Here is a 12336-nt window from a genome sequence, read left to right on the forward strand (position 1 = left end):
GGAACACTGGACCTTGAATTAGACAGTAGATTAGTCAATAAGCATTTATTAAATGCCTGCTACACGCCAAACACTGAGCTAAGCAAGCCCTGGGGATACAAGAAAAGGCAAAAGATGGTTCTTACCTTTGAAGAGCTCACAGTCTAATGGAATGAAGACTTAAATACTATATACTTAAGTACTTACTAATACTTAAATACCTACTAGCTGTGAGGCCCTGGACAGTTAATGTCTCTGAGCTTGTTTCCTCAATTTAGGACTGATAACAATACTTCCCCATAGGGCTGTTGTCAGGATCAAATCAGATTCTGTTCTGTATAAATGCTTTGTTAACCTTAAAGCCCTATATACATGTGAGCTACTATTATTATTAATTATTTATTATTATTATTTAGAGGAGCATTGAGACAACTCCGTAACAATAGTGTCTCGCACAAAGTAGACCCTTAATAAATGTTGAGTTGAATTGAATTTGAATCAAAATTGAATTGAATTGAAATCTTATGATTATAGGATTATAGGAAAAATAAGATTATAAGAAACCAAAAGATTATAGGATAATGGTTTTAGAATTAGAAGGGGCCTTAGAGGCTATTAAGTCCAACCCCCGTGTTTTATAGATGAAAAAACTGAGGCTTAGTGAGCTTAAGTGACTTGCCCAAGAGTCACACAGCTATTAAATGCTGAAGGCAGGTTTTGACCTCAGGGCTTCCTGATTCCAAAGCCAAAGGTCTTTCCATTAGATTACCTAACTGTCTGTAACTGAACCAATGACATGAAGGGGAAAGGGAATAAGCCTTTATAATGTGCCTCCAATGGCATTGTGCTAAGCACCTTAAAAAATATTATCTCATTTGATCCTCACAACAACCCTGGGAAGTGGGTACTGCTATTTATTATCCCTGTTTACACTTGAGGAAACTGAGGCAAACAAAAAGAAAATGACTTGCCCAGGGCCCCTTCTCAGAGCCTTTTCAGCTTGGTGTATGGCCTGCCAGAGCTTGAGCTCCACTACCAACTGCCCCTGGGACATCAGGGCCTGGATGGCCCATTGGCTTCTCCAACCCCAAGCATTCAAAGTGAAGCTCACTACCTTTCTGTTCGAACTCACCCAGTGTCCAAACTTCTTTACTACTGTCCTACCAGGCCCCCAAGTTCACAGGTCCTACTCAGCTCGCCCCTCACATTCGATCACTTGCCAGATCTTGTCTTTTCTACCTGCGCATTGGTTCTCTCCTCTCCATAGGCATCACACCGCCATACTTCCAAATCTTATCACCTTTCCCTTGTACTAATACAATAGAATTTTTACTGGACTGCTTGGGTCAGATTTCTCCTCACTCCAGCTCATCCTTCAAACAGCTGCCAAAGTGTTTTCCGAAGGCACAGATCTGATCGTGGCACTTCTCCACTGAACAAACTCCGATGACCCCCTATCACTTCTAGAATCATGTACAGTCTCCTCTACTCGGCATTTAAAGCTTGTCACAACCTGGCCCTATCTAGCCTTTTCACACATTATTCCCCTTCATGCACACTAAGGTCCGGTCAAACTGGCCTTACTGTTCCTCACAGTACATTCAACCTCCCTCTCCATGTCTGAATTTACTTATGCCTAAAATACTCTTACCTCCTCTGCTGCTTAGAATCCCTAGTTTCCCTCAGGACTCCCCCTCAAATATTGCCTTTTTTGGCTAATTACACCCACTCCCAACACAGCTGCTGGTGTTATTTCTTAAAATCCCCTTCTACCTGTTTTGTTTCTAAGTAGAGATCTGCACCTTGTCTCCCCCAACCAGACTGAAAGCTCCCTGAGGGCAGGGACTGTTTCACTTTAGACTATCCCCAGCATCATACATATAGTAAGTGCTTAATAAATATGTGCTAATTGATTGATTGGTATTTAGGGTCATCTTCCTGCCTCATCAGGCATTAGAGAAAACTATGGTGGAGATCATAAAGAAACAAAATAAAACCTCAGCATTTAGTTAACAGCATTGTTTTCCCTTTCTTTCCCATATCATTAAGTGAGGGAGGGCTGCTGAAAGTCACAGCATCAGCTACCTGAGGTCATGGTCTTCTTCGAAAGAAGGGCAAATAATATCGCTAAGTGCGGTTTTATGCTTTGGGGAACTAAATTATAATTGCCTCACCTGAAAAAAAAGTGATCAAAGAAGCAGTAAAATGACAAAAGAAGTAGGAGTTGTTTCTGAGCTCATCTCCTGGGTCTTTGTTCTCCATGGACTTGTAATCACTTCCTCCTAGCTATCTGAAAGGAACAGCTGCTTTCAAAAGAACTTATCTGAAAGAGTCAATACTTGTTGCCGAAAAGGACCAGTGACTTTGCATGATGTCTTCACTTTCATACAAATTGGATTTAAGTGAGGCAGAGTTTCACAGTCATCAGCCTTACTCTCTCTTCCATTGTCATCAAAGTCCAGTGGCTGGACAAAAGTCAAGACCACTGGCAATGATGGGGGGATACGGTGGATGACCTTGGCTTCTTAGATGTCTGACCAACCTCTAAGTGCTCCACAGTGCCTGCTTCAGCCACCTTCATGTATGGCACTGAATTAGTACATTATTTAAGCACTACTGTCATTTTCATTATATTGGTATGATCCAACTGTGAACAACTAATCTTTCTAATTATTTAAGTCTGTCTTGACTACCGCTTTATTAAAATAAGAAAATGAATATTTGCCAATCACAAAAAGGCCCAGTGCTGTGCTCTCAATGCAAATCTGTTTTTCTTTGCACCTTGCTGCTCATCTCAGGCACTTGGCAAAGATTCAGTAACAATGGGTGGGTGGGTGGATGGGGATGGGGCTTGGAGAAGAATACTTCTGACAATCTTGGGTAAGAAGCCTTAAAATAATAAGTAGAGGTAGGGTTGTTTATTTTTAAGGTATACTTTCTTTGCAGTTACTCTCCTTTCCATTGGAAAAAAAAAGAGAAGTAGCAGGAATCAAGTGTCTAGGGGAGAATTAGAGCTATTTCTAGATCCAGTTTTCAATTTTCTTCATACTTTGTCTACAAAATATCCTTTTCTTCCATTCTCTATTCACTGTCTTTCTCCCTCCAATGGAAATACACATATACATATGGTGAGTGTATATATTATATATGTATATAAATGAATGTGTCCATTTTAGTCATTTTCTATGGTTGTCCTAACTGCTGACTTATTTACTCAGATCATTCCCAAAAAAATCCTCACACTTGAAATATTGGGGGCTCTGGTCTTCTGAGTATGCTAATATTCATGGGTATTCTGTGAGCCCTCATGAAGAGAATGCGACCCACTGTGATTCATTCTATTTTTTTCATCCAACAGGCATTCAGAACTGGCTTCTTTGTTCCACTGGAAACCTACATCCTGACTGAACAGCAGCATTAAAGTTTTCAGCAAAAACTCAAGTTAGCAACATTTTTTGGAGTCCTTCATATGTTTTTCAAGCTGCTAACACAAGGCAACTGGGGTTTTACTGTTGGAAAAACGAAGGTCCTGGATTTCCATATGACCCACCCACCCCTCATTACGACCAGCTGTGAGGGCATTTCTTTTTGACCCACAATTAAAAAATGAAAAAGGTACTAGGTCTGAAATCTTGAAAGACTCTACCTAATTCAAATTCTGAAAGAAACACATGCTTTTTGCTATCCAAGAACAAAAAGGATGTGATGGAGTTGGGGGCGGGGAAAGAAATTTTAACTGATAATATGTCCTATCATCCTATTTGTCAGAGCAACTTAGCATCTGCAAAATACAATTGGGCTTGATGGGTGTTGTAGCAGGCAGGAAGAAGACACACTAGGGAGCCAGAATGTGAAGAAGGGACCTCCCCCACTAACATGTCATATGGGAGAGAGTAAAGCCACTTAACAGGGATGAGAATTTAAAGATTTAAAAAAATTATTATTCATGCAGCTTTGTCCTGGTGTGGGCTTGCATGTGGTCCATTCAGTGAAATGACAGCATGAGTGTCCCAAAAGTCTTAGTTCAGTTTTAGTCTGAGAAATCTGAGAACTGCACAAAGATTTTCAGGACACCCTGTATAGAGTAAGTATGTTCCCCTTAGCTCAGACTGGGTTTTCTTTTGACCCTCACAACTGTAAGGTGGTGGAAGTAGAGTACAATGTTGAAAAAGCAACAGGGATAAAGGGCACCTATCAAGACACAAGGCTGCCAACTGCTGTCTAGATTTCATTAGAAGTAGGTGTCAATAGAGGTGTAGACCAGGAGTTGGGAAGACCTGGTCTGAATCCAGCCTCAAATATTTACGAGCTGTGTGATCCTAGAGATGTTAATTAATCTCTCTGAACCTCAGTGTCCTCATCCATGCAATGGGGATGATACTAGCACCTACCTCAAAGGGTTGTTATGAAGACCAAATGATACAAATGTGAGCTATTCGAGTGACAGGGATGCAATATACATCCCATGATATCCTTCTTTTACCGTCCACTATGGTGAGGTGAGTGAATGAAATATTGAAGCATTACCTGATTTGCTGTTTTAGACTGGGGCTTCTCAAGAGAGATACCTTTCACTTTTTCAAAAACCCTCTAGAGTTCCTGGCACATAGGAAGTGTTTAATAGTTGCTTGTCAGCTGACTGATTGACATTCCAAACTGAAGGCTTTCTCTATCTCCCCTGATTCTAGCACTTTCCTTCTGTTGCTTATTTCCAGTTTATCCTGTATACAGTTTGTACCCAGATGTTTGCATGTTGTCTCCCAGCATTAGACTGTCAGCCCCTTGAGGGCAGGGATTGTTTTTGCCTCTCTTTGTATCCCCAGCACTTCGCACAGTGCCTGGCACATGGTAAGAGCTTAATAAATGTTTAGTTATTGTTTGGTCATCTCAGTCATGTTTGACTCTTTGTGACCCTATTTGGGATTTTCTTGGTAAAGATACTGGAGTGGTTTGCCATTTCCTTCTCCAGCTCATTTTACAGATGACGAAACAGAGGCAAACAGGATTAAATGACTTGCTCAGGGTCACACAGCTAGTAAGTGTAAATGTTTATGAATTGGCTAACCTTAAGGAAACAGATTTTGGAGAGTGTTTCCTTCTTCACATCACATAAGACTCTTCACTTTATAAAAAGATACCTGTAGGAAATTAATCAAACTCATCCTCAAATTGGATCCTGGATGCTGATTCGATTCTTGTCTAACATATCAGGTAATAGAGCTCCACTCTGCCTGGTTCTGGGTAACCATAGGCACAGTGAGTGCTTTTCTTTTGACCAAATCTACTCCATCCATTGGCTCATGACACTAGAGATTGTCCTAGAGAAATCTTGAGCTACATAGTTATCAACTGCCTATTGTCATGCCTTCTCATTGGACCTGAATCCACTTAGAGAATAGAAGATGGTGAAATGATAGCCAGGAATTCTATTTCTTTAAGAGACCTACTCCCCAACCACAAAACACTTCCTGATTTCCTACTCTCTCTTGGAAGAAGAGGGAGTCATTTTATTATCGGTTGATATGAATGCACAGATAATGTTACAGAATGGTCTAGAGTGGAGATTTTCCCCATCTTGTGGTCTATACTCATAATTAAATGAAATGCCAAATTTCAGTTAAGAAGTTAGTAAAAATAAAGAGGTTTTCTCACCTGTCAAGTGGGAATAATAATGCTTGCTCTACTTAGGAACATAGATTTGGAGTTGGAAGGGATATTAAATAGAACTAGAAGGGAATTTATATCTAATTTAGTCCAATTCACTTATTTTACAAAAGAAGAAAGTAAGGCCAAGAGAAAGGAAGTAACTTGCCCAAGGTTACATGGGTAAAGAGTAGCAAGGCTGGGATTCGAACTTGGATCACAGGCTCAAAAATCTGGAACAGAGGTAAGAGGTTGAGTCCAATGCCCAGAGAAGGAAGAATGACTTGCCCAAGGTCACACCAGCTCCATCAGAGGCAGCATTTTAACCTTGGTACGCTGACTCCCAAGCCAAGGCTCTTTCTACTGTATCACACTCCTCTAACTTGACATGTCTGTCTTTCCACCATACCACAGTTATTTCATAGAGTTGATGTGAGAATGAGACATTGGATGGCAAAACTGCAAAATCTAAAGTTCTGCATAACCTTAAAATATTTTAGACTGGGTCCCCAAAGATATGAAACATTGGGGGCTGTACTAGGTGAGATCAAAGGTTTCTTCCCAGCTCTAACCTTTCATGAATCTATGAGTTTATGTACTTATGTGTTTATGTGCTTATGTTAAAACTTAGATGTTTCAAGACAAGTAGAGTATCTTCCAATTCTTGTTTTTTCATGACTCACACATAATAGACGTGTTCCTGAATTTTCCTTAATCAAATTTTTGTGAACAAAATGATCTTTTCCACTAACTTACATTCTTATAATTTCAGAGACAGTGTTTTCTTATTTCTGACTAGCAATGACCTCTTAACACTTTTCAAGATTACTTTCTCTTCCTCTTCTAATTCATCCTCTCTACCCCCCTTCCTTCCTGATCTATTCATAATTAGATGCTCTAACCTGACCTACTATTCATGGAAATAAGGAAGGGTTAGGGAAATGATTACCCTAATTTACACATAAATATGTTTGGTACAGATATACCTGTACATTTCTCTATGGGGAAGGGGAGAGAAGAGAAAGAAAGAAAGAAAGAAAGAAAGAAAGAAAGAAAGAGAGAGAGAAAGAGAGAAAGAGAGAAAGAGAGAAAGAGAGAAAGAGAGAAAGAGAGAGAAAGAGAGAAAGAGAGAAAGAGAGAAAGAAAGAAAGAAAGAAAGAAAGAAAGAAAGAAAAAGAAAGAAAGAAAGAAAGAAAGAAAGAAAGAAAGAAAGAAAGAAAGAAAAAGGAGGAAAATGTACTGGCTGGAGATCAGTGGAAGAGGCAGTTTATTTTCGGGTGTGGCGTTACTAAATGGCCTGCTCAATGAAATTTTTCCTTCAGTTTTCACAAATGAGAGGATCTGTATTTCTTAACTAGATGTAGATTTTTATGGGGATGGGGGGAAGGAACACATTTTCATCCCATATAATATCTTAGGATCCACTGAAGCAAATAATATTGCAAACTTTCATTTTTTTTTCAATTTGGAGACTTAAAAAGAAACTTTTGACTTTACCTTATTTTAGTACACATTCATTGACTACATTTGCAAATGATAAGTGAAAAAAAAATCTTGCATGCCAGCCCAAAACACTACAACTAACAACAGATCACCAACAAATAGCTCTGATAGCACAAATATGTTCCCTTAGCTTCTCTCTCTGAGGATATGGAGAAATAAGAAGCCGTTCAATCTTTCCTAAAGCAGAATTCTCAGATCCTCAACGTTGACATGAGATGAGAAGCAGTGAAAAATTTAATAATAATAATCATAATAATTTTCCTCTCTTGGTTTCCTTTTCCCTTTTACTACAATGCTTCTTTTTGTTTCCTTCTGGCAGAAGGGTTATTAAAACACACACATGCAGACACACTCATACAGAGTCATTGCAAAGCCTCTGAAACAAATTGAGAAATTCCCTTTACTTTATCCATGAAGCTCCTGCTCAGCCAAAATTAATGAAGAACCAATTTCCCTCCAAAGCTGTGAGAATTGGCCTGTCCAACAGTTTGCCTCTTTCTTTTTCTCAATTTAGTCTAAGACCGCCACCGCTCCCCCTCCAAAAAACCAAAGGTAATATGAAGTTGTTTTTGTCAAATGAATTGATATGGTATCTGAATCGCCCTAATTTAAAAAGAGTAATTAAAAAAAAGTCAAATCCTTCCTTTGAATACAAAACCTAGTGTGAAGCAATCATCCTTATCTGAGTCTGAAAAGTTTTAGGGGTAGTGGGATAGAACATATGGGTCTGCAGTGGAAAGGGCAGTGAAAATGCCCGCTCTGCCACTTCCTAGCTGTATAACCTTGGGCAAGTCACCTCCTGCCTCTGGGTCTCAGTTTCTTCATCTGTAAAATGAGGAGGATGGAAGAGATGAATTATAAAGTTAATGATCAATGGCTTCTGGAGCATCCTTTACTTTTTGGTTTGTTTCAAAGCCACAGATAAAGGAAAAGTCTTGAACTTGAAAAGGTTCAGAAGGATTGATTAGTCAGAGAGGAGAAAGAAAGTTGTCTGAGCAAGACCCCCTTCCATCCAGGTCACAGCCCCTGTGGGCAAAGCCTAACCTCGAGGCGCGGAGACATGGCAATCCCCATGGGCTGCTGGGCTCTCGGGTCGGTGTGAACATGGGCAGAGGTTCGGGGCCAGGCTTCGTCGATTCCCCTAGATTTCCCCAGAGCTTCCGTGGCATCCAGCTCAGGCACACACAGAGCCCAGGAGGTGGCAGGATGGTGGCTTTGGCACTCTGGGTGGGCAGGGGTGAGGATGTATGGAGAGAAGGCAAGGGAGTGCTCCCCAAGATGGAAACAGAGTCCCTCAGGGTCATTCTCCTGAGAATGCTTCACTGGAAGGAAGTCCCTGCGGTGTGCTTTTCTCCAGCTCCCCTACTTATGCACCCCGCTCCAGCCATTCTCCTCTTCTGACGCCCCCGTCCCCATTCTAGCTCAGCATGGCAGCCCTTCAGGGTCCCAGACAGGTCCTCAGCATCACTAGAATTCTTTCTACTTGATACAAAGTATCAGCCCCCCCGCGGGAGGGGGTGGAGGTGGGGGTCACCGGCGGCCCGCCCGCCCAGCTTGGCACCAAGGGGAGAAGAGAAGATTACCCTGCTCATTCCCTTACTCACCGTCAGCCCTCACCGACAGGCACCAGAGGCTCAGCAGCAGCAGCAGGGCGCCCCCGAGGCACTGGACGAAGGTGGACGCCTGGGACCCCCGGCTGCCTCCAGCCGCCATGGTTCTGGCCCCCGAGAGGCTCTGGGAGGGCACGGATGGGAAGGTAGGGAGGGGGACGCTGCTTTGGGTTGGGAGAGGACGGAGAGGGCGTGTGGGAGAGTACCCCCGACACCGGGGCTGCGATTGAGGAGCGCCCTTCTTCCCAGGATGGGATCGGGGAGATTAGGAGGGAGGGATAGTAAAAAGAGGGAGAAGGACAGGGTTTGGGGGGCGGGGTGAGATAGAAGGAAGGGGAAAGATTCCTTGGCGTCCGCGGGGAAGCCAGAAGAGAGGGAGGCCGAGGTGTGGCAAAGACCCGGGTAGGGTACGGGGTCTGAGGCCGATCTGCTGGGCTGGGGAGGCGCCTTTATCCAGTCCTTGCCTTGCTGGGGGGCTGGTGTGCACCTGGAGGGCTGGTGTGAAAAGTCACATCGCCCAGTCACACTGCAGAGCTCCGGACTCAGCCCTGAGCCAGCCAAACCAGTGCAGGGGGCGAAGGAGGGAGGGGGCGGGAGGGAGGGAGGGGGGACCGAGGGAGGAAGGGAGGGAGGAGTAGGATAAGGAGGAGTAGAAGGAGGAGTGGAGGGGCACTAGGAGGCAAAGAGCTGACTGTGAAGACGAGGGGAGGACGGTCTGCAAGGAATCTGAGGCTCCAATCCCTCTCTCCATCTGCTACTAACGGGTAGAACTGCAACATTCACACCGTTGGAATACTCTCTAAGGCTTTTGATCCTGTGAGCATCTTATCCCTTGTTTCATATGAATCCTTCCTATATTATAGATTTTGAGCACGAACAGACTTTAGGGGGCATCTAGTCAAACCTGCCCCTCTTTTTTATAGTTAAGGAAACTGACTCTTAGAGCCATGAAATAATTTACTGGAGATTATTCAGGTAGTTAAGTGTCTGGGTCAGGATTTGAACCCAAGCCCTTGGAGGGATCCAGCCCTCTTTTCAGTGCACCACTTTGTCTCTCTACTATCACTGCAGACCTGAAGGTCTCCAATGCGTTGTCCATGTTTTCTCTCTCATGCTTATCACATGACCAGTCCACTTCCTTTTCTGATTACATATAGCCTTGATAATTCTTTTTTCACTGCCTCTCTTCTCTGTCATACCTGCAGCTTGCTGACACCCACTTATACCTTTCCCTTTCTCTTTAGGTAGCTTCTCATTTGAATTCTGGGGTTCTAGGACTGGCAGCCTTATAACACCATGGATGAAATTTTGATGTTAAAGAGATAGCCTTTGGGAGCAGCTGGCAGTTTGGGATCATGAATATAGCAGCCCTGGGACACAGCTGCATTTTGACCCGGCACATCAAAGTGACACAAGAACTATTTACATAGCAAACACATTTCCTCAGAAAGGCCTCTATACTCTGTGGAAATTTGTACATAACCAAATCAAATCTAGCCATATCACATGGAATTTTGTTTGAAAACATTCATTCGAAACAACTTGTAAGAGTAACATATTTCGATTTCCATTTGACTTTAAAATCAGAAGACTTAGATTCAAATCTCACCTTAGATGTTCGGTACCTGTTGTGACTTTGAACAAGTCACTTAACTTATCTAGGCTTGCTTCCATATAAAATGAGAGTTGGATTAGATACCTCTAAGGTTTCTTCCAATCCTAGGTCCAGGATGCTATGAATTACCATTCAGTGAAACATCACTGGCCCAGTTTGACTGATAGGTCAAGAAAATGCTGTTAAATATTGAGACATGATATTTCAACCAGACATTTGACAAAGACTCTCACCTACTGTCTTTATCTAAAAGACGGGGAGATCTGGACAGAAATGGATTGGATGCCAAGATGGAAGGAGGTCCTCAGTAGAGTGCCCAGAGATGGTGATGAAGATGAGGATGACAACCCACACTCCTGTAATAATAATCATTTTATTATTACACAAAAATCCTATAAATTAGATGATCAGGGTGGTCAAGATAAGTTAGTAAATCAAAGATCTGTGATTTTGTTGATGTGAGACCTTCCTCCACCCAAGCACATTGTAATACCTTCTATAATTTTATGTATAAATCTCTGAGAATTGTCTGAGATTAGGAGCAGTCACCTGACTTGTCCATGTTAACAAAGCTAATTAACCTTATATGAAGAATTTGAAGTAATTTCTTCTTGATTACAAATGATGGCATAGTGGATAGAGTGCCACACCTGGAGTCAGGAAGACTCATCTTCCTGAGTTCAAATCCAGCCTCAGACACTTACTAGCTGTGTGACCCTGGGTAAGTCACTTAACCCTATTTGCTTCAGTTTCCTCATCTGTAAAATGAGCTGAAGGAGGAAATGGCAAACCACTCTAGTATCTTTGCCAAAAAAACCCCAACTGGGGTCATGAAGAATCAGACACAATGAAATTGTACTCTTTTTTTTTTTTAACAACTGGGTTTTCTTAGTTCAGCCAGGCCAAAAGCGCAGTTTGCTCATGGGCTTAATCCCACTCTTGATCTATACACTGTCACAGATCAGCATGAGACCATTGACTTGCTCCCCTTCCAACCTGGGAGTGACCAATCTGATACCCCTTTCCTTTCCAAAGAGGTTGTCATTTTAATGCCAAACAGTTCCGATGTAAGATTGGCATAGCTCACTGTAGCTCAGAATTCAAGAGATCCACCAGCTCAGTCTCCCTGGTAGCTGAGATTCTAGGCATGTGCCACCACACTCAGCTCTAATATCCTTTTGCCCCTAAATTAGTACCCCCTGTACAGATGAGGAAATAAAGGCACTGAGATGTTAAGTGACTTGTACACATAGTTATTGTCTGAGGCAGGATTTGAATCCAGATCTCTTTACTGAGTAAAACACTCTATTGACTACAAGATGCTGGTTCCATCCTTGGCTCTACTCTGTTAGAGGTTAGATGAAGGTGATATCTAATTTGCAGGTCTCATGAAACAGGAGAGACAACTGCCATAATGGGTGACAGGATTGGGGTCTACACCTTTTCTCAGCCAAATTTCTTGAAAAAGTTGCTGGCTTGTTCCCTCCATTTCATCTGGTTCCCCTCAACCCTTTGCAGTTTGGTTTTCAGTTTTACCATTCAACTGAACTCTCTTGAAAGTTACCAGTGATCTCTTAATTGCCAAATCTGATCATTTTTTTTTGAGGCAATGGGGGTTAAGTGACTTGCCAGGGTCACACAGTTAGGAAATGTCTGAAGTTATTTTGGAACTCAGGTGCCCCTGACTCCATGGCCTGTGCTCTAGCTGCCCCAGGCCCGATTCCCCTGATCCTTATTGATCTCTGTTGCACTTGACACTGTTGACCACCCTCTTCTCCTGCATACTCTTTCCTCTCTGGATTTTCATGATGTTACTCTCCTGGTTCATCCCCTTCCTGTTTGACATCTCAGCATCCTTTGCTAGCTCATCATCCATACCATGCCCCCTGACAATAGCTGGCACATAGTGGGTACTTAATAAATCCTTACTGAGTGATTGATAGATGCATCCTTGGACAGTGGGACAAAGTGATTAAGATGGGATTT

At 42.4% G+C, this 12336-nt stretch overlaps 1 protein-coding gene across 1 annotated transcript in view; it reads right to left on the reverse strand.

Moving 5' to 3' along the window:
- SUSD5 (sushi domain containing 5) overlaps positions 1–9282 on the reverse strand; it is a 108957-nt gene extending 99675 nt beyond the window's left edge. Inside the window, exon 1 of the mRNA XM_020987404.2 lies at positions 8730–9282. Coding sequence (XP_020843063.1) covers positions 8730–8838 — 109 coding nt within the window. The 5' untranslated portion in view covers positions 8839–9282. The remainder of the gene's footprint in view (positions 1–8729) is intronic.
- Between the last annotated feature and the right edge of the window lie 3054 nt (positions 9283–12336).

Source organism: Phascolarctos cinereus, unplaced genomic scaffold, assembly GCF_003287225.1.
Source record: "Phascolarctos cinereus isolate Bilbo 61053 unplaced genomic scaffold, phaCin_HiC Scaffold_1;HRSCAF=81, whole genome shotgun sequence".
Taxonomy (NCBI): domain Eukaryota; kingdom Metazoa; phylum Chordata; class Mammalia; order Diprotodontia; family Phascolarctidae; genus Phascolarctos; species Phascolarctos cinereus.